General features: G+C 28.9%; 3 protein-coding genes across 3 annotated transcripts; 1 reads left to right on the forward strand and 2 right to left on the reverse strand.

Moving 5' to 3' along the window:
• Positions 1 to 1,174: 1,174 nt before the first annotated feature.
• ACS (1-aminocyclopropane-1-carboxylate synthase) lies at positions 1,175 to 3,804 on the forward strand. Its single transcript, NM_001364794.1, has 4 exons — positions 1,175 to 1,532; positions 1,628 to 1,759; positions 1,857 to 2,017; positions 2,542 to 3,804. Exons 1-4 carry the CDS (start codon positions 1,362 to 1,364, stop codon positions 3,539 to 3,541), a joined length of 1,464 nt encoding a protein of 487 aa, NP_001351723.1. The 5' UTR covers positions 1,175 to 1,361; the 3' UTR covers positions 3,542 to 3,804.
• Positions 3,805 to 9,935: 6,131 nt separating this feature from the next.
• On the reverse strand, positions 9,936 to 12,541 carry LOC101514701 (heavy metal-associated isoprenylated plant protein 39-like). The gene is made up of 3 exons (XM_004503617.4): positions 12,356 to 12,541; positions 11,757 to 11,832; positions 9,936 to 10,511 (listed from the first exon to the last, which is right to left on the reverse strand). Exons 1-3 carry the CDS (start codon positions 12,359 to 12,361, stop codon positions 10,189 to 10,191), a joined length of 405 nt encoding a protein of 134 aa, XP_004503674.1. The 5' UTR covers positions 12,362 to 12,541; the 3' UTR covers positions 9,936 to 10,188.
• A 3,670-nt stretch (positions 12,542 to 16,211) lies between these two features.
• Positions 16,212 to 22,397, reverse strand: LOC101515028 (monodehydroascorbate reductase, chloroplastic/mitochondrial). The gene is made up of 17 exons (XM_004503618.4): positions 22,218 to 22,397; positions 21,950 to 22,112; positions 21,773 to 21,872; positions 21,614 to 21,691; positions 20,980 to 21,051; positions 20,020 to 20,138; positions 19,848 to 19,932; positions 19,443 to 19,532; positions 18,727 to 18,828; positions 18,476 to 18,571; positions 18,094 to 18,174; positions 17,768 to 17,839; positions 17,580 to 17,674; positions 17,405 to 17,493; positions 17,229 to 17,291; positions 17,011 to 17,051; positions 16,212 to 16,618 (listed from the first exon to the last, which is right to left on the reverse strand). The coding sequence occupies exons 1-17, from the start codon at positions 22,228 to 22,230 to the stop codon at positions 16,493 to 16,495; spliced, it is 1,485 nt and encodes a 494-aa protein (XP_004503675.1). The 5' UTR covers positions 22,231 to 22,397; the 3' UTR covers positions 16,212 to 16,492.
• Positions 22,398 to 23,183: the final 786 nt, after the last annotated feature.

The following is a 23,183-nucleotide window of genomic DNA, read 5'->3' on the forward strand; positions in this document are numbered from 1 at the left end:
TTAGGTAAAGGTTACACTCTCTTTTCATTGGACATACACTGAATAATGCAGTGTGACACTCCAAATTATTGTACTCGATCAATTAATACTATGCGTGTGTGTCTCATATAATTCAAATGCTCACCGACCGCGGAATACATGAAGTGCGTAGTGTAAAATAAAAGGTTAAATATTCTTCATATTTGTGCAAAAGTTAAATCACGCTGGAGGTTGATAAAATATACTACTCACTTTGTACCAAATTATGAGTTATTTAAAAAAAATTATATTAAATTATATCAATGAAACATGAATATTTATTTTTCAATTATATTATCTATGATTTATTATGTTATATGTTATTTCAATTCTATTAATTTATCAATTATATATACTGTTAATAAAGAATAATTTTGTAAAGTCATTTATAATTTTTTTTTTTACATAAAATTAATTATATTTTTTAATTTGTGTGAAATTATTAATGTGACTTGTAATTTAGGATTTATGAAGTATCAATTTTGGGAGCATCATTCTTGAGTTGGATGTTAGATCAATAAATCTAATAAATTGCTCGATGTTTTGATCATCAAAAATCATAATCATTTACTAATTAATTATACTGGAACAACGGCAGAAAAAAAATTAAAAAATTAAAAAGAATTTAATAATACGTATGACAATGTCTTTATGACCTGGTCACATCAACTCACACCAACATTATATTATAGAATCGCAGCGTACATAAAAATACAAATTAGTAGGCGAAACTAATTATAATTGTATGGTACAATTATACAAATAAAAAGTAATAATATGTCTTCTTATTGAAAAGAAAGTAGTATCATTTCATATCTAAATATAAAATTGTAAACAAATCGTGGAAAAGCTGAATTCAATCTCAACCCAAAGTCTATTATTTTTCTCCCAATTATTGACAAAAATAATACAAGTGGCATCTTGCTACTAGAATGAATACTATTACTAGTGATTTTCTGCCCACCAACACCTGCCTACTTTTCAACTGAAAGTGCTTACGTGGCGTCGTAAATGAAATTTGCTGCTAGAGTCTCCTCTCTTACCTTCACACGAAATTTCCTTTTTATATATATTTGGACTAGACTAAAAAAATTCTTATGTCTGAAATTCAACATGATTTTTTGCACATGCATGCTATAAATACGCACCCCTACTTCATTCCTAGACATTGCAATCTCTAAATTATTCTTACAACTTCAAAAGTTTCAAAACCACTAAAAATTATTCCCAGAACTTGAATCACATCAATTTCAACATATTATTATATTTTTATTACTATAAATATATACATACACTATATACACATTTGGAAGTACAAATTAACAACAAATTTAAAGATTATAATGGGGCTAATGAGCATGGACCAACCTCAATTGTTGTCTAAGATAGCCACTGGTGATGGACATGGTGAATCATCATCTTATTTTGATGGATGGAAGGCTTATGATAAAGACCCTTTTCATCTTACCAAAAATCCTCATGGTGTTATCCAAATGGGTCTTGCAGAAAATCAGGTATTTAAAGATTCCAACTGTATATTATTTTGATATCTATATTAATTTGTGCTAAATTCTAATTAAATTATTATTATTATCTTGAATTTTTGCAGCTTACTGCTGACTTGGTTCAAAATTGGATAATGAGTAACCCAGAAGCCTCAATTTGCACTTTAGAAGGAGTGCATAATTTCAAACACATGGCTAATTTTCAAGATTATCATGGTCTACCCGAGTTCAGAAATGTGAGTAGTGGCAATATACATACACCCACAAATTAATTAATTAATTATTTGATACTATATAATATAAACTAACATAATTTAATTTGAATTTATTTAGGCTGTGGCTAAATTCATGAGTAGAACAAGAGGAAACAGAGTGACATTTGATCCTGATCGTATTGTAATGAGTGGTGGAGCAACTGGAGCACATGAAGTCACTGCTTTTTGTTTGGCAGATCCTGGTGATGCTTTTTTAGTGCCTACTCCTTATTATCCAGGGTAATTAATTCAATTTCCACCCTTTTTAATTATTATTATTATTATAAAATTATCAATTATTGTTTTGCTAATTCATTAGTACTAATTTAATTAGAAGATAATGAATTAAGTGTAACTTATGTATGCTACCATGTTCCTTCAATTAAAATAGAATTAATCTCCACCTTCCTATTATTTTAATGTTCCATTCATCATAAGAAGCCAGAGTAGTGAATTTTGATGGCACTGACTTTGTCTTTAAGGGAATAAATAAATAATTTTACAATATTTCAATTTCAACTGTGTTTGGCAGTACTCAACTATCATATTCAAGCCATCAAGACAATATTTTTTGTTGACTTTGTTAGAATCGACTGAATCTGTTACTTCAGTTATCGTTAGTAACTGATGTAACAAACTGTAACAGAATTAGTTATAACAAACTTGTAACAGAATTTGAGACACTTTAACAATAATATACAAAACTTTGTTGAGATTTACATCTAAATTATTTTTCTAATCACATTCTTAATTTCCTAATGCAGTTTCGATCGAGATTTAAGGTGGAGAACTGGAGTTAAACTTGTTCCAGTAATATGTGAAAGCTCAAACAATTTCAAATTAACAAGACAAGCCTTAGAAGAAGCCTATGAAAAAGCCAAAGAAGATAACATTAGAATAAAGGGTTTGCTGATTACAAATCCTTCAAATCCATTAGGCACAGTTATGGACAGAACCACATTAAGAACAGTTGTGAATTTCATCAATCAAAAGCGTATTCACCTAATAAGCGATGAAATATACGCTGCTACTGTTTTCAGCCATCCAAGTTTCATAAGCGTGGCTGAGATAATAGAACAAGACACAGACATCGAATGCGACCGTGACCTCATTCACATAATTTATAGTCTTTCAAAAGACATGGGATTCCCGGGTTTTAGAGTTGGTATAATTTATTCTTATAATGACAGTGTTGTTAATTGTGCGCGAAAAATGTCAAGTTTTGGATTAGTCTCAACACAGACTCAATATCTGATGACAAAAATGCTATCAGATGACGAGTTTGTGGAGAGGTTTCTTGGGGAGAGTGCAAAGAGGTTAGCACAACGGTACAGAATTTTCACTGGTGGATTAGTTAAAGTCGGAATTAAGTGTTTGCAAAGTAACGGTGGTCTTTTCGTTTGGATGGATTTACGGGATCTTCTAAAGAAGCCTACGTTTGAATCAGAATTGGAACTTTGGAGAGTGATTATTCATGAAGTTAAGATTAATGTTTCACCAGGTTGTTCTTTTCATTGTTCTGAGGCAGGGTGGTTTAGAGTGTGTTATGCAAATATGGATGATAGAGCATTGCAAATTGCTTTACAAAGGATTAGATCATTTGTTCTTCAGAAGAATAAGGAGGTTATGGTTTCTGACAAGAATTCTAAACCTTGTTGGCATAGTAATTTGAGGCTAAGCCTTAAATCAAGAAGGTTTGATGATATTATGATGTCACCTCATTCTCCAATTCCTCAGTCACCACTTGTCAAAGCTACTACTTGAATTCCCATAATTCTCATTACCATATAGAAACAATAACTTTTAGATTTTTTTTTGTGTTGGTTTGTTGATTTGTTATTTTGATGGGGCATTTTTTGCTTTTTTCACTTACTGAATCATAGGTTTGTAGTGAAAAAAGTTTATGAAATTTGTAAGGTTAATTATTTGTTTGGAAGAATCCAGAAAATATATGTATTCTGTTACTTAAATTTGTAAGGCCAATGATGAATGAATCGTTAATAAATTAAGGTTTTCAAAAAACTGTACGTTATTATGTTTTATTTCCATAAATAACTATTTATAGATATTAAGTTTCATTATTCAAACTATTGATTATTTTTATATCTTACCGGATCAATATATACTAAAAATAATATAAATTTGATATTTATAACTATATAATTTTATAATTGACATTGTATTAAAAAGTATATTATATGTTTAATTGATGAAGCATAGTCGAACATTTTTAAAATTTTACAAAAATTTGTATATGTAATCTAATATATGGAGTAAGGTGGTCTTCACCTTATATATTTATATATACACATCATGTGTCACACTCACCTTATCTAGAGCATCTTTAAGCATAACATTTTTAAGAAATTTATTTTATGTTTTTAAGTGGACCAACTCGAATGTGTGATACCTGTAGATTTTTCATTCCAATGAAAGATTTCATCTTTAGAATTGTTTAATTTAATTTCTTTTTCCTTTTCAAAACCCCATATTCTCTTTCTTAATTAAACTTTTCCAAATATGTAAAAATATTATTTTATGGAATTTGCTTTTAAAATTCTTTAAATATGCAACTTTCTCTTTCTTAATTAAACCTTTCCAAATATGTAAAATTAATATTTTATGGAATCTGCTTTTAAAGTTCTTTAAATATGCAACTTTGATTAAATCTATGAAAAACTAAAAGCACATATCGCAAATCACATAATATTTTAATGTTAACATATATGAAACCTCCATCGAAGATATTCTTATACTTTCAATAACTTTACGTGAAAGAAAAATTGATTAAACTGATGAATTTATTAATAGAATTTTGTCTTTTTAAGTCGGTTAAAATGTACATTTTAAGTCGGTTTTGTGTCAGAGTTAACAACAAACGATTTAAAAAATAAGTTGTTTTTTAACTCGTTTCATGAACCGACTCAACAAAACTTCGTCATATTAAGTCGATTGAGCTTAACCGACTTAAACATCATAAATTCAGTACAACACATCATCGTTTTAAGTCGGATATTTTGATCAACTGACTTAATAAATATAGTTAAAATAATAATTATTTTTTTTTATAAATTTCTCATTTTCTTTTTATGCTCATAATCCATACAATATTTAGTATTAAATTTCAAAAAAGAATTTTGTAGTTACAATCACAATTTTATATAACCATCTAATAACTAAAATATATAAATATCTCATATTCATACAAAAATGTATAATATATAGTACAAAGAAGATGTATCCCATTTCTAATTAAATTTGACGAGACGAAAAAAAATATTTAGATGTCCATTAACAAAATTATAAAATGTAGCAATATTCAATAGATATATATTAGCATGGTCATTTTCTTCAATTAATTTCAAATCAAAAGCCACACAACGTTTGTGAACTTCTTTGGTTTGATCCGAGTGAAATGATCTTGAATTATCAAATATCTGAACAAAAAAAAGCACAATCAATATCGGCTGAACAAAAAAAACACAATCAATTTACTCTTTATTATTATATATTATTATTATGTAAAGTTGAACATGTAAAATATAAAATATGTAATTTAACTCGTTAATAGAGCAACAAAATCTCTTATATGCCCGTAGTACAAAAGAATCATACAGAGTAGTTAGCAAGAAAAAAAAATGAATTTGACATATAATTTGTTGGATAGGTTCCCTCAAATAAATGAAATAATATGATATTATCTAAATGAAATTATTACCATATATCAAAATTATTGTTATATATAAACAATACTAGAAAATTATAAAAAAATTACTCATATAAATTTATTATTCAATACCTTTAACAATCATACTTTATATGGTGGCGATGAAATTGAGTTTGGCGATGATGATGGAGGTGAAGTAACCATACCTGTGGCAATGACGATGGAGGTGAAGTAACCATACTTGTGGCGATGAAACTGAAGTTTGGTGATGGATGTGGACAAGATTAGTCGGGCGATAAAACATGAAACTGAGTTGAGTTGGGATATGGACATAAAGAAGTAGTTGGAATTAAAATAATAGATGTAGTTGCAAAGTTAGACAATAGAAAAGATTTATAATATAATAGTTAACAAAATAGAAGTGATTAGTGGTCACTGCGAAACACTAAGAGTATGCCGCCTTATTTTCTTAACTCGTTTACGTAGACAACCGATTTAAGCGTACTTGGGTCCCACTTATTAAGTCTGTTGGCACACAATGGACTTAACTCAGTATTAAAAACTCAATTTTCTACTCGCGATTATTTTATATTATGTTGATGATCATGTATACGACTTCAAACAATTTAGACATCTATTAACCTATATTTTGATAATAGATATTTACAATTATTTCAAATGTGTTATACGTTAAAATAATATGATATAATAAAATATCATATTATTAGAAACTTAATCTATTTAATGAGAACTTTTAATTCAATTTGATTTAATTTATCTTTTACAAAAAATTATTAAAGATGTAAATATATTGAGTTTAACATATAGTGTCAACGAATCTGACTTTTATATATATGAGATTTATAATTTTAAATACGTACTGATATATTTTGTAAAAATAAAATAAATACGTGCTAGTATGATAATGATTATACTTATGCAAATATATGAAATAGTAGTATAAAGGAAACAAAGTGGAAGTATGAGTTATGAGAAGGCCAATTAAATTGGAAGATTGGCTTGCAAGTAGTAAAATCATGTGGACATTGATTCCTATCATCGTCCATATGCTACAAAATGATACAGATTTAGTCAAGTCAAAAGATTCTAAAATAGTATTACGCTGTCTCAAATTGACCCCGTTGAATGGAAATTACACAACTCATATTCCAAATTCATATTTTGAATATCATTTGTTAAAGTTACTCAAATTGAATAAGAGTTGTTTAATAAAAAAAATAAGTTTTGTTTGATTTTCATCTAAAGGGTGTGGGTATTGTTGTTGTTCTAAGACCTCTCACGGGCCTGCTTATATCGCAGGTTCTTCATCTATGACAAATTTAGGCCCAAACGTGCCTTTGTAGTTTTCAATTGACAAAAAATAAAACATAATACACTTAGTTTACTTCTACATATTTATCAAAGAATAAAAACCTCTATGAAATTCTTAGACTTAACAGAAACAAAATATCGTAATGTAAAAATTGATATTAAATTTATCTCTTAAACTTAATTATTTTTAAATTTTCAAAACTAAAAAAAAAATTATATCCTGAACAAACCTTTAAAAAAACTTTTGAATGGTTTATGTCTCTATCATGATTATTAAATCAAGAAACATCATGGCAACATCTTATATTAAAATTTGAATTGAAAGCATAATCAACAAATTAAATCCCTATGAGCACTAAACGCTCATTTTTATATAGATCTTCATTCCTTTCTAGTTTCTTGAACATGCATAAATTAAACATTTGAGCACTAAACGCTCATTTTTTTCAAACTCATAAGATAAAATTTGATGCTTGAATTAAAAAAATTAAAAAACTAAAAAATTTAGTTATATGTTGTTGAAAAGTAACGTTACAAATGATATGTCATTCTAATTTTTGTTTAGAAAAAAAAATATTTTTATAACCTTTTGAGAGACCTTTTAAAATAACATTATTTTTCAAGTTTAATCGGTTACCAAACATTCGCCAAATGCTAAATGAGGATGACCTAAGCGACTTTGCATTAATAAAGTTGTGGATTCTAATCACCACTAATTATAATATAGATATTTATGGCATTTTCAGAAGAAAGGATTACATCATAGGTGAGATGACCATATCATCTTAATAATAAAAAAATTTCTTAAAAGATATTATATTTCATTATTAAACTATATTTTAATTGATACATGTTAAAATTATCCGTTTAAATATTATAATTTAGATTCAAATTTAAGACTTCGTAATTATATATAAATTTTATTAAACTCATATATAAATAAATAAAAACTATCTTAGTTATTGTGGTCTTATAATATGTACCTAAATCTTTATTTTTTTGAGGAAATATTTATGTACATAAAATTAATATCTTAAATTAAAATACTCAGACGCTAAAAATTTGTTCGGGCCTTTTTACTTTAGTTCAATTTATACGTTAAATTTTACACATTTAATATATTAGAGGCTTGTTCAAACTAACACAGCTTTCTTTTTATACTTAAAAGTATATAAATTTCGTCACTAAACTTTTTAACGTAAAAATTACCAAAGAACCGCATACTTATTTTTAAACAATAATTGTTATGCTAATATGGTTAATAATAGATTTTTTAGGATGAAATTGAAACTATAACTTTTTATTACTCTATTCTTTAATTCATCCACGGGTCCCAAAAGATTTATTATATAAACATAAATTAAACTGCAGTGGCAATATATAATGTGTAAATAAACAATTTAATATTGAAGTATAGAAACATATGCTTCTTACAAGCAACATCTGAGATAATATTTTATGCCAATGGTATTTAAAGGTCGCGATCTCATGAGCACCTTGTTTAGTGAACAAATTTTAAACCACCGTCAAATATTTTAATCTTCTAAAATATAATTAGTTGGTTACATGCTAAAATATAATGATCCTTAACATCATTGGTATGTCTTCATTCATGACGATATATAAACTTGTCTTCATCAATTCAATCTTATCTACAAATGCTACGCTCATCCACAGTCTGTAGTCTATACAAATATGAAATGTATTGTCTTACACTAATTCATCTATTAAAAGATATCACATATATTAATTAAAAAATTGTATAAACGAAAATGATATAATATACTACTTTTTTTAATGAGATAATACTATTTCTATTAATTTATATTTATCGAATATTGATGTATTTTCTATGAGTATTAATATATACAATATTAATTAGATGATAAAATTAAAAAAAAAATTCATATCACTTGAAAAATAAAAAATGTCAAGTATTTTAGAATAAAAATTTTCTTTATAAGTAAGTTAATTATTATGAGACAAATAAATATAAAACAATAATCTAGTTAGAGTACATCTTTTATTGAGAGTCGCGTCATTAAATGATATATGATTTATAAAAGTATTTTTATAGTAAAATCTATCGTTTATCTTACAAGTCAGTTTCATAAGAGTTTAATTAGACTTAACTTATTTAAATTTTATAATGAATCTTCCAAGATTCATTGCACTACCTTATGGTGTCACATTCCAAATTTCAATTATGGGTGTGCGACAATGTTTTGAAATTATATATAAGATGAAATATGATCTAAAAATGACGTTATAAGTATAAGACATCTCCTACTTTATAAGTCGATTTGTAGGATCGGATTAGACTCAATGTAAATTTTAATATCATATTAGAGTTTATCTAAAATTTGTTGGATTGTTTACTGTTAGGTCACACTTTAAATGTAAGTGAGAGACATCCTTTATTTCGCTATCAAGTCACTTAGGACATGCTAAAAAATTTCAGATATTGTGAAATAGTGTCTTGAGAGTCCTACTACATTGAATTATATAAGTTCTAAAAATGACTTTATATGTGGAAAAAAATTCCACTTTAAGAGTCGATTTTGTAGGCCTAAATTAAACTCGACACATATCGTAAAACATTTAATCTATCGAGATATATATATATATATATATATATATATATATATATATATATTTTAATTGCAATAAATTTTTTATAAGTTACTATTTATTATAACTCACAAAAAAAATGTATGTTAATGACTCTCATTAGATGATAACTTAATTGTTAATGAGTTTCAGTTAACAACTAAGTATGTGTTTGGTTATGTGGTGATTAAAATTGATTATGAGTGAATTGATTTTGTAAAATTGATTTTTGTTAAAAGTAAATTAAATGTAAAGTAATTTATGTTTGAATATGTCTTAATAAAAGTGAGTTTAACAATATATTTCAATGTAAAAAATTATATTTAAATTCAAAAAATATAAATTATAGCTTGAACTTATAATCAATTCAAGAGACAAAATTAATTCTATTCTCCAACATTCAAATACTTCAAAATCAATTTTACAACGTCAGAATTGATTTTAACTCTTTCAAAATAAAAACAAACATACACTAATTGTTATAAAGAACTAGAGTTCAAATTTTAGTCGGAACATTCTTTTACCTAGTTGACATATTCAAACTCCAAATTATTGAAACTTCATCCTCTTCTCATTAAAATTTAGAAATAGCATTACAAAATCGCCTAGTTGACATATTGGTAAACAGGGCACGATGAACAAGTCCTGGAGGTGTACATTGTGCTCACAATCACATCAATTTATTTCATTAAAAAAACCTTCATAACCTATTTTAATTTTTAACACACCTTTAGTCCTCATAATATATCACTACCCAATTCATAATTTACACGCAAATTCAATTATATGTTTGTGATGAGAGTCAACAAATAACACAAGCATTTGGGTTCTCTTCTACACTCTGAACATGATAATATGTAGTCATGTGGGGATTGTAATTTTTGTATTGCTTAACAAGTTCAGCAATTTGTTCATTTGGATCTTTCTTTTTGTCATCATCTTTCTTTTTGTTATTACTATTATTATTATTATCATCTTTTTTCTTCTCTGGCTCTTTTGCCGGCCCAACTGTTAAAATATCAGTGTGCCAAGTTTTTCTTAATTTGCTCACAACATCCACAGGGTCTATGTCACCAATTACAGTTAGCTTCTTCTCTTTCATGTCCATGGCGATAGAATCAATGCCTGCATTCCAATTATTAATTATTCTTCTTGCATAGTTAAATTAAATAGGAGCAGATAACCAAATTATTACATAAACATTTAATTTGCATGCACTTTTATATATATATATATAATACACAATTATGTTATGATGTAGAAATTTATAGAAACATTTTTTTATAGAGAAATCTTTTAAGAAATTAACATATAACAAAGACACAAAGTTATACAATTTGATTGTATATAGTTGTAATAAAAAATAGATTTAATTTATGAGTTTCATTACCCGTAAATTTGTTGATAATACTGCTAACAGATCATAATTATTCATATATGTTTAAAAATAATTATGATAAAAAAATTAAATATTTGTAATGACTTGTTGATTGTAAAAATTCTTTTGTAAAAATTAAATATTTGTAATAATTTTAAAATTTATTTTTCTTCAAAATGTATTAAAAAGAAATCTAGAAAAAATCGAAACATTTTGTTTCTTAAAAAAAATTGAAATTTCTTTTCTTAAAATTTTCAAAATTCGTTTCTCGGTTTAAAAAAAAAATTAATGAATAATTAGTTCAAAATTGATTTTAATTAAAAATATTTTTAAAATATTAAACTGATTTATATTTATAAACGAATTTCAAACTGATTAAGAACGGAATTAAAATTGGTTCAAAAATTAACCAATTTTTTCTATAAAAGTGGTTTTTTAAGAAGTAAATCAAACTATTAATATAGTTGAATTTAAAACATCCCTAAATATGTTTGGTTTAATAGATGAGAGTAAATGAAAGAAAAAATATTTTTAATGGTTTGTGATTGGTTCAAATAAAGAGGAAGAACTGTTTTATCTTGTATTTGTTGTTGCTCTCTTTCAATCTCCCAAAATGGAGGAAAGCATAACCATCTTTTGGATCCCTTACCTTTCCCTCTTAAAAAATAATCAAATGCAAAAACTTAAAATTATTACCTCGCCTCTCCTCTCATCTCCATCTACCTCTAATTAACCATAGACTAAAATTTTCATTTAAAACCGGTCTCGTAAAGGGAAGAATCATTAAAATGTACACTGAATAAACTCCAGTTTTCTTTGAGGTTACCAAAATATAAATACAGTATAAAATTCATATGATCTGAAGTCTCTATTTTATAGAGAATCAACAAATTGTAATGGAATTTGTACCCAAAAAAAAAAAAAACAATTTTACTGGAAATTAAAAAGTCAGGTTAATTTATTGATTACTAAATTTTTAATGGAATTTGTACCTGTAAGGCTGGAAACTGATTTCATGGCCTTCTGTTTTGCTTTGTCATCGTGCAAATCCAACTTCACCACTATTTTCTACAAAAAAAGAAAGAGCCCAAACACATGATATTATTAGTAAAATATAGTCAGAAAATTTAATAGATGTTGACATTAATTGACTAATGTCTATCAACAATAATAACCCTATTATGATTTAAACTTTATGGTTAATTTCTTTTCCTTCTCCTTTTAATGATATGTTTCGTGTCCAAGTGTTTGTAGGGCCAATTTAGTTGGAATTATTTTCAATATGTTAATTGTTTAATTAATGAAATTATTTGTTAAAAAAAAAAGGAGATAAACATGAACTCATCTTAAAAACAGAAGATAAAGAAAAAAGACTAGGGCGATGAATATAAATATCTTAATCTACTATTAGAAGAAATATTGAACCCTTTGAACGGTCCTGCTTATTTGAATTGAAATGAAAAAAACAAGAAAATTCAAGGGGAAAAAAAGGCGTGAATTTTATCCAAGAAAAAAAAAACAGAGAAAACAGAACATCATCATACACTCTTGATTAGGAAAGTGACATGTAAGTTGGAGGAAGAAATCTCACCCTCATTTTCACTTGAGTACCAAGTTTTGACGATCACTGAAGAGTGTTGATATTTAAGTTTAAGAAGGGAGGGGGTGTGAATAGGAAAATGAAGAGGGAGGATATAGAAGGTGCGGAGAATGATGGAATGCAAGTTCGCGTTGGGACAATATGTAGAGAAACTGAGTCACAAGGGCGTTCAGGATACTCCAAAACAAGTCAAACAAATGACTTCTTAGTTAATTACTATCTTTTGTCCTTAATATAAGGAGAAAAACAAAAAAACAAAAAATCAAAATTAATTAAATTATTTATTGTGGTAAATTTTTTTAAATATATTTTAATAGAAAATTATGATACAATGGACGTATCTATTAATATTAACAAAATATATATTAAATTAGGGTAAAAGAGTCTTTTAAATAACAAATACTTTTACAAAATTGTGACTTTTTTTTATAAATAAGATCAAAAAATCATTCAACAATTTTCTTATAATAAGAATAGTAATTACTATAAGCGTGCACAACAAGGAAACAATTCAATAAGTGCCCTCCCCAAGCAAAATACTTTTCTTTCTTTCTTTTCTTGTTTGTACGTTTGTTTTGACATTGAAAAATCGTGCACTTAATCGTCGGATGAAGGTCGAAGCCATTTGATCAATGTGTTTTGAAATACACAAATTATTTGATTAAAAAAATAGTTCAGTGATTTGGTTAGAGATATTTAAAAAGTTATATGTTGGAGGTCTACAATTCAATCTTGATACTAATATTTTCTCTTTCTAGTAATAATTTAGGGATTTAACTATAATTTTTTTTTCATAGACTTATTTAAAAATATTTAAATAGTTCAAGTACTTGAAGAATAATTACATCTAAATAGTTTAGAACCACAAGATACTTTGACATTACATATCCATCAAATTTTAAGATAATAAGTATATAAGTCCAACATTTAGCTCATTTATAATTGATGTGAAAGTTAACCACTCACACTTAACCCAATAAACTCTCTTCAAGTGAGTCTCTCACATCTTATACTTGCACTATCCTTATTACTAATGAGACACTCCCCACGACTAAACCACCAAAATTACTTTGGATACAACAAACCAACACCAAGATCCACTTCTACTCCCCATCAAGTGGGACTATGACTTTGATACACTTGTTGGGGAGTCTCGGGGTCGTGGAAACAACAACACGCCAAATATTTTCGGACTACGAAAGTTTGACACCACATATTCATCTAAAGCTTTAAGATTTATGATGAAAATGTGGTATCAAAGTCTCTTAGAGATCTTAAACATTTGACTAATTATTGCTCTCAATGCTCTCTTAGACTCCCCAATAATGTCTATGTTTGTTTGGACAGTGGCACATGTACTATCACGTCACAATGCAAATAAAATGTGAACAATTTGAAGTAGTGACTAAATGCACTGTGGGTGAGGTAATCATTGTGGTTACAAATAGACAATATATCGTTGAGTCATAATAGAAGACTAAAACACTAAAAGATTTTTACACTAAAGTAATAAGAACAACATTACATATGACTTAAACCTACATCTTCACTCGAAATCCTAAGGTATTATTAGACAAATGAAGTGGTTAAATGAATAACATGGATAAAAAATTTTCTAAGAAAATTGGAACGCACAAAAGTTTGAGTTAGTAAGAAATTAAGAAGTTTGAAAGACCTTTAAAATTCTTACATTTCACTCAAATTTAAGACATTAAATATATAAGTCATTTAACTAATATATTTGTTACTCAACAATTTTTTTTTTCCAATATGAGAGTTCTCACTCACATTTGACACTCCAACACATAAATCAACTTTTTTTGGAACTTGTTGATTATCAAGCATGATATGGAAAACTATTGTTCCTCTTGTTGTTAATCCTCAATAACCTATACCTATATTTGTTGACAAATAATTTTTTCTGCTATTTTTAGACTTTTTATGAAAAATAATAAATAAATAAAAATAAATAATTAGGGTTTTAAACTTTAGAAAATTCTGAGTGCTTCTTGTTCTTGTTTGCATTTGATCTTGTTCAGACGTTTTACTCTTTTCCAAAACATAAAAAAAGAAACTGAAAAGAAATAGATTGATGATAATAAAAATTATTATAATCATGATCAATTGAATGAAAAAAAAAACTGAAAATAAATGAATCAATAGTAATAAAAATCAGTATAATGTTGGTCAATTGAATGAAAAGAAATAAATTAATAGTAATAAAAATTATGATCAATTCGTAATTATTCTTTTGTCTTTTGTAATTACACCCAAAAGTCTTTAAAATAATCCACACCAAGAGGAGAAAAAGGAGGTAGAACACTATTGAGTAAAAAAAAAAAAAAAGAGAATAATATTTAAAAATAGGAGTAGCGAACCCGACCTTCGTAAAACTAGTCCAACAAAATCAACCAATTCAGCATTAAGATATCAATTTTATGATATTTATCTAATTTTCTTTTTTTTTTTAGCTTCTTTGTATTGCATCATTTAAAAGAAAATGTAGTTTAAGTTTTTTTTTTTTTTTTTCTGCAAAAGTAAACTCATTTGTTAAGCTTTTATTTTTCTTAAGTTGTCTTTTCTTAAAATTATTTTTGTAACACACATACTAAAAAAACATAAATAATTTATGCTTATAAACCAATCACCAAGTAAAATAAACTTCATCCCATTGTAACATAACACAACTCATATTATGGTTTACCAAATAACTCAGAAAACTATAACAACGAACTAGATCAGTAAATAATTTTTTTTCATACGATCAGAATTAATAGTCGCCGCAGTCGGATGAATTCATCCTCGCTCGCTACACCGCGTCACGCACTCCCAGCTGTCGGTGACCTTTGTGCTGCAACAGATCCGCACAAATAAATTCTTTAACATATTGCATATTTTATTTTGTCGTTGCATCCATCTGTTTCGTTGACATATCATTATCATTGTTTTCTAACAAGGACTAACTTTTCTTACCTTTAAAACCAAATACATAATAAAAAGAGTGAATCTCACATACTTTTTGTTATTATTATTATAATTATTTTGGATACATATATAATAATAATTATAGTAATAAAATAACTAAAATCGAACAATAATAAAATCGGTGAACACTTAAATATTTTATACTAAGAACTATTGAAAAACGTAAGAGCAAGATTGCCGTAGAAGCAAAGTTTTTCCCTTATAAAAAAATTGATAAAATTATTTCTTTTATTAATATAAATAATTTATTTATTTTTATTATTCTTTTAAGGGTGAAATAAATAATTAAATAAATAAATCATTTATATATAATTAATTAATTATAAGATAACCGTTTTAACGGACAATGTAGAATAATATTATTTTTCCATTATTTTTAATTTTTTTTTTTAATTCAAAAACTTTATTTGTTCGATCTTATTTTCTCTTTTAAAAAAATAAAAACTAAAGACGACTCATTTTTCGTAACAAACCGAACTCGACAACATTTTACAACTTGAACCTTATTGCCATACCCCTGCACTCGACATCAAGCCTTCACCGACAATTTTTTTAGGTTGGCTTGATTTTTTTTTTTTTTTAGTGATGCAAATCTAACAATGATGTATTGGATTCATAACTTTCAGCAGGTAAGTATAAAGTATGAGATTTAGATAAACAAGTTTTTCTAAACACCTTTGATCTTGTTTTTTATCCAGAAAACAAATAATCTTATTTAACCTGAATTTGATGTAGGCTAACCCATTTTTAACCTTAATCTAAACTAGCTTTTGATCAATCTGCTATGTGGAACTCTTTTAAAGGAATAATAATTTCCTTTGAGCAGTCGTTCACATGACCAATAAATGTAATATAATAATAATAAAGACAAAGGGTGTATTAAATTATTATTAAGAAATTTCATAGACGCCAGATGGCGCTAGATATAAATTATTTTGCCTCTGCAGAAACAAGACACTACGCTAGAAAACCATTATTATTACATAATAATACATGATGCCGCGTGATGAAAATGTGACAACCATGAAAATTTGTTCGCTCTCCTAAAGGGCAAGCAATCCTAGTAGGATGATGACAGATAATCACGGGTGATCTTTAGTCGTAAAAGATAAATAACAGGATGATCTGTGACCAAAATCTGTTCTAGACAGCTGCTTTCAAGGATCCTCGAGCAATGTCTAGGGCCTCCTCCACTGAGCTTGCGTTTTGAAGTTTGGCTTTATCAATTGGTGGCTGACTTCTGGCTAGTTCAGGCAGAAGCTGAAATTCCTGAGATATATATTCAAAAAAAGCACTCAGGAGATGATTGATTAAATAAACACAGGACTAATTCTAAACATAATTTATTTGATTTATGGGAGAAAATGGAATAATTAAATTTTATCACATATATCGGTGTCGTGTTGGTGTTAGACACGTCTTCAATCTATATTGGCAATGCTGCAATAAGTACTGACGAATTTCCATCGTACTCCATCTGGTCTTAAATATAAGCAAAAGTAGGGTAAAAGAAAGTTGATGTGATTTTTCCAGTTTGGACTTGGATCAAATACATCAACTTTCTTTTACCCTACTTTTACTTGTATTTGAGACCGCATGGAGTATATATATCTAATTCTAATATCTACTACACTAGAAAAATAATGGCAACTGGCAAGTACCTCAGGGCTCCCACTTTCAAGAAGAACTCCCTTCAGCTTACCTGTACAGCATTGTCACATTCTTAGTAATAGTTAAGATCAAAAAAGCACATGCATGGTGCATGCAATCACTAATATACGAACACATGCACGAAAACATCTCCAGTGTCCACGGAAGCTCAGAGATAATCCAATCCACACATCTATACAAAAGGAGGGACAATAAAACAATCCATTACCAGATTCAATCCAAAAAGTAGCTATTTTAGGATCAAAGTTTCCAATTTCGACTGTTTCTCCAACTGTTCAAAGAAAAATTAACAATATGAGCAACAAGAGATAAAAGAGAAAGAAAAAATAAAAGTAAAATAAATGAAAGTTCAGAAAATGATATTTATTTGGAACTAATATTTACCATTGTCTCCGAAGAACTGCCACCATACTTTTCTAAGGCTCCCTTCATATTCAAAAACCCTTGAATAGAAGTATGGAAGATAATCATACCTGAAAATCATCAATGAAATTCAGCAATAACAGCAGGGACCAAAAAGAAAATTGATACCAAGTTCAGGAAATATGCTCCAATATACGTGTTAGTTTGTGCACTGAGTAATGCTTTCACACAGTGCTGTGCTGATCTCCGAGCATGATCAACATGTTCCACCCGAGCAATACGGTTGTAGATCTGTCCAGTTTTCCAGAAACACAAAATTTAGATCAAGAATGAGTCAGAGTTTAAAGATCTGTCTAATCTCATCTTGACAAGTTAATTGTATACCTTTAAAGGGAACGCGGCTACATCACCGACAGCAAATACTCCAGGAATGCTTGTCCGGAACTGACCATCAACCTGATAGACAGGATACTAATAGATTTAAAGGAAGTCCTTGAACTTGTTATTTTGGAAACCCTTTAATTTTATCTACAAACATGGAGTTCTAACATAGAGAACATGGTCTCTCAAAATTGATAATTAACATGTTCAAAAACAATGCTAACATGTTCAATTAACTACCTCTAAATTGCTGCTGATATTTTTAAGACTCAACTGCAATTTCTAATCTTGAACACTATTCACAATATTTGGATACTCAGTGGCCTCACCTTTATACCACCAACATCAGTATTCAAACCCACCCTCTCAAAGGGACCCACAGCAGGCTTCGATCCAATGCCTATAATTACCTGCAATTTAGAAAGAAAAAGTAACTTTCCATCCATTGATCTTCATTTCTAATAATTTGAGTATTATTTAAGTAAATTTTTAACTAGTTATAGCCACATAAAAAAAATGGAAAATGAAAAATACCGTATCTGCTTCAACAATAGATCCATCTCCAAGTTTCACAGCAGCTACATGCCCGTTACCATTAGAACTAGCTTCCAAATTTTTAATGGATGCACCCTGATGAATATACAGTTCAAAAATTTAAGTAAATTTTTAACTAGTTATAGCCACATAAAAAAAATGGAAAATGAAAAATACCGTATCTGCTTCAACAATAGATCCATCTCCAAGTTTCACAGCAGCTACATGCCCGTTACCATTAGAACTAGCTTCCAAATTTTTAATGGATGCACCCTGATGAATATACAGTTCAAAATAAGTAGAGGAGGGGGGGGGGGGGATGGACTAAGAGAATAGAAAGGTTGCACACAATATCAAGCATACCCAGTACTACTTACTAGTTACAATAACGGGAAAGAAAGATAGAAGAACAGGAAAGGATGAAACACCTTCAATATTTTGACTCCATTCTTTTGGTAAAGTTCTTCATACCTCCGGGCAAGAGAAGGAGTGAACAATCTTTGTAAAAGGTGATCTTCTGGAAATATGATCTATAATATTACATGAACATATTTGCTGAGTCAGTAGATCAAAAGTTTCGGAAAGCAACAATCAATTTTAACGTATAGGTTTAAATTTAATGACAACATATGTATGGGGTTATGGATTTTCAAAGTATCCATGCATAGAATTAACTCCTGTGCCACTTGCTTATCAGTGTTTGAACCATAAATTAGAGGGAAACTGAGGGTAAAAGCAAATAATAGTCTGAGTTCTCGGTAGAGCAGCATGGACGGGCATAAACAGCTAATGTAAGCCAATCTGTCATGTCGTGCCCTAATCTAGTGCAGGCAATTCAGCAAAATCAGAGACTAAAAAGACTTAATGTGGGGTACTTATTACTTCACTATTCAGCATATAGGACAAAACATAATGCAATATTTATCAAAGCTTTACAGTGGAGCAAATTGAATAACTCTTTTAGCCATAATGCAATATTTGGAAAAGAAGAATACTAGCAGCTACTATTATTTGTTCATTTTCTAAAAAGTAGATTCAGTTAACAGATAAATAAATCACATTTTAAAGTGTTGACTTTTTAATCACATTACCAGATAAATAAATCACATTCCTCAATGAAAAAATAAGTAGGAAAGACACATACTGTTGTATCAAGATTCCAAGCAACAGCTGCTGCGGCGACCTCCATCCCTATATAACCTCCTCCAACAACTACAACCTTTTTTGCTTTTCCCTGGAAATTTAAAATAGAAGAATGAAATCATAATGAGGATCAAACTTTATGTCGGGACTAATTTTTGGCTGTGAAGAAATAAAACAATGTGCTTCTTGGAAGTAACTGTAAAAGGAAATAAACAGAATTTGCAACTTTTCTCAATTAGCATGAAAGGATGCGTGAGCAGGATTGTGACAAAACAACATACACATAGGGAAAGCATTAAAGAGATTAAATACTAACGAAGATACAATTCGAAGGGCCATATATCAAATGATTGTAAGGACTACACAAAATTTCCCATCTTCAACGTAAAAATCAATAAAATATTACCAACGATGAAATCAGTGCATCAGCATCTGCAACATCCCGAATATAGTGAACACCAGATAGATCTCCCCCAATTTTTGCTGGAAACCTAATAACAAGAAAGCAGATGACTTGGATTTCCTGCACCAATTTTTACGCAAAAAGAGAAGGTGAACTGAGGTAAATAGACAGATACCTTGAGGCTGTACATCCTGTAGCAATAATAAGTGATCCATACTTAAGAAGCTTTCCAGAACTTGTTGTCAAAGTTTGCTTTTCAATGTCAACATTTTCTACTGGATCTTCATACAACATCTGCACAGGAAAACCAATAGTGTAGAATTTAGCATTTCAATAACTTCAACGGATGACAACTGAAAATTATGATGATATATCTCTGAATTTTAAGGTAATGAAACTGAATTTTATCGAATTGAAAAGGATGAGATCTATGCTCTACAATGGATGAAAACAGAAAAAACAGTAGGGAAAATGGTGAACAAGAGTTTTACAGAGAAAATTCCTACCCGAGCTAACGCTCCTAAACCAGAGAGAGACTCTCTAGGTAACTAACTAATTATTCTCTGAATGCCTTTCTCACTACCCTCACCTCTCTCTTATAACAGAATTTCCCCTAAATCAGGGGGATCCCAACTAACTTTCATGCCCCCTTTTCCAGCTGCTTGTAGAAGCTGGTATTTGTGCGAATTGCGCCCAATCACTGAGCCATCACAAATACTGGAAGTTGGTGTCCTATCATATCACAATTGTTGTCATTGGACTTACTGCGCAGCTGGCTGCTGACCGTGAGGTTAAGAGAAAAGAGAAATTGTCAATCTCACAGTCAGCTGAAAGTAATCCATTTTGGAATTGTTTCCTGCCTTACTCAATTACATTAAACTAAGACTATCCTAGAATAGAAGAATATCTCCATTTCATAATAGCTAAGAATACGAGTTTTCAGTTTCACCATTCCATTTTAAACAATCCAATGTCCATTGTATCACAATCACATTTAACACATTAAACAGCAAGAGCACTCTATAGAAAATGAAAAAAAAAACACTCATTTATTTGTTTTTTAAACACTTTGCAGTGTAACAGAAGAAACATGTAACCAAATGATTCTAATTCCTAAAAACATAAAATAAAGTACCTCTATCCCTTTCTCTTTATACCACTCAGGAGTTTGCCTTTCTCCACCGGATCCAACACAAGTGTGAAACCCCTAAATAAAAAACAATGTAGCAAGCATCACATCAAGCCGATAAGTAACAGAATATGAACATAACTGATTCTTATGCAGCACCAAGACTCTTCAGATTGAAGTCCGTATTTGGGAGATACAGACAATGTAGTTATATTCAATTACTTGTATTTCACATGTTGGTGCTTTATAGTAACTGATCTGATTGCAGAACAGTTATTGTTGTTTTAATAATTGCCGTTATGGTTTGAGTAACTGAAAAACTGAGTAAACAATCATATGGGTCCTTCAATATAACAGGCAGTGTCACTATAGTCCTTGAAATGTATCAAAGTTGCCAAAATACCCTGAAATGTGTCTTTTGCTAGTCAATTTGGTCCTTAATGAGTCTTATGTTAGTTAGTTTGGTCCTTTTGTTTGTCATTTTAGTTCATAAAATTATTACGAACAGAAAACGACGCACTCAAGGATGTTTTTGAAGTTTTGGTACATTCAAGAACTATATTGGCACAGCCTCACACATTTATGGACTAAAATGGCAGTTAACTCCAAAAAACATTATTCATAATCATAGTACACTTACAGGAAGACGTGCCGGTTTCTTGTCCGGTGGGAACAAGTAAGCTTTGGTTAAAGCAGGACGCTCGTAAGGTGCAAATGCCTGTTTTGATGAAATCAATAGAAAATCACAATCATAAATATAAAGAGCAAAATAGATCGTGTTCTTGCGAAAGAAATTAACCTCTTTGGTTACAATACAAAGGCGACCATCGGCAACACCGTGTTCGACGAAAGTGCGAGCAGCGTATCCGGCAGCGTTTCCTCCGCCAACAATCACATACCTACGAAAAAGTGATTAAAAAAAATAATCGAATAAAAATAATAAAATTAAAGCGTGGTGAAAGAGTTGAAGCGGTACTCGCGATTCTCATTTGCGTAAGAAGCGTAACATCTGAATGCGAGGGAATTGGAAGAAGGAGGAATTCGATTCCGAGTTAGAGTTTTTGATTGGGGAAAACCAAAAGAGAGAGTGTGTTTCAGTGATAAGGAGTTAGTGATAGTTGCCATTGTGAGTCTGCGAACTGTTCCACAAAACAGAATTCGGTTACAGAAAATGACACACAAATCAAATCAAATACTTTCAATTCCGCACTAGATGATTATGATTATGATGATGAGGAACGAACCTGAAGAAGGCATTGATTGATGGGTTTATAGATAAAATAAAAATTTATTATTATAATATAATAATAGTGATGATTTAATTTAATTATTGATTATTGAAGAGTCGGTGTTGGGGTGGCAGTGGCTCTGGAAGAGGTCGAAGGGCCAATGAATGAAATTGAAGTTTGAAATCCAGTTCCAATAAGAATGCGATTGGGGTTCGTTTATTTGTTGCATTTTCTCCATTGAAGGCCATCGTCGTGTTTATGACCTGACGTGTCCTTCCTTTTTCCCAAAATAAATAAAAGAGTCACACGAATTCACTGGAAATTTTACTTGTACCTCTCAAATTATACTCATATCTCACAAATGTGATAAAATGATATACTTGTTTTGTTATTTTTATCATTAATTATTTTAGTGTTTCTATATAGACGTATTTATTGGAAAATCAATTTTTAAGATACTTTTTTCAAATTTATTAATAGTTATGGAAAAATTTGAAACCACAATTTTTTAATTTTTTATATAATTTTAATTTTATAAGTTTTTTTAATATTATCAATCTTCTAAATACATTTTCAACTTTTATACCAAAATTTTTAAAAAAAATTTCGATATATATGTTTCAACTTTCTGTACTGAACAATATTAAAAAGGTTTTATGATATTTTCACTGATTTTTTTAAAAAAAAATTTCGGATTAAATTTTTTTTACCGAAAATCTTATAAAATTTTTTTTGAACAGTTTTTGAAAAAAATTTATGTACTAAAAAATTTAAATTGTTTGATTCAAGAATCTTTCAATAATAAAAAAAGGGTAAATTAGAATTGATAAAATAGTAAAATATTTTAAGGATAAATTTTGATAACTGTAAAATATTATAGGGTATCGATATAATAGTGGGGTAAAATTTCCGGATTCCTTTTAGCCGGCCCATACTAGCGAAATCCAGAGCTGAACGGCCCAGCCCAAATTTGCTACCGCG

The sequence above is a fragment of the Cicer arietinum genome, chromosome 6 (assembly GCF_000331145.2).
Source record: "Cicer arietinum cultivar CDC Frontier isolate Library 1 chromosome 6, Cicar.CDCFrontier_v2.0, whole genome shotgun sequence".
Lineage (NCBI taxonomy): Eukaryota > Viridiplantae > Streptophyta > Magnoliopsida > Fabales > Fabaceae > Cicer > Cicer arietinum.

What these genes read in the sequence shown, in the direction of transcription:
- LOC101514701 (XM_004503617.4), bottom strand. An exon ending in ATCAGTTTCCAGCCTTACAG is followed by an intron (nt 10,512 to 11,756) that starts GTACAAATTCCA and finishes ATTGGAATGCAG; the next exon opens with GCATTGATTCTATCGCCATG.
- ACS (NM_001364794.1), top strand. Translation starts at nt 1,362, where the DNA reads ATGGGGCTAATGAGCATGGACCAACCTCAATTGTTGTCTAAGATAGCC. An exon ending in TGGGTCTTGCAGAAAATCAG is followed by an intron (nt 1,533 to 1,627) that starts GTATTTAAAGAT and finishes GAATTTTTGCAG; the next exon opens with CTTACTGCTGACTTGGTTCA. An exon ending in CCTACTCCTTATTATCCAGG is followed by an intron (nt 2,018 to 2,541) that starts GTAATTAATTCA and finishes TTCCTAATGCAG; the next exon opens with TTTCGATCGAGATTTAAGGT.
- LOC101515028 (XM_004503618.4), bottom strand. An exon ending in CTGATGTTGGTGGTATAAAG is followed by an intron (nt 17,840 to 18,093) that starts GTGAGGCCACTG and finishes CCTGTCTATCAG; the next exon opens with GTTGATGGTCAGTTCCGGAC. An exon ending in GCAGTTCTTCGGAGACAATG is followed by an intron (nt 17,292 to 17,404) that starts GTAAATATTAGT and finishes TTCTTTGAACAG; the next exon opens with TTGGAGAAACAGTCGAAATT.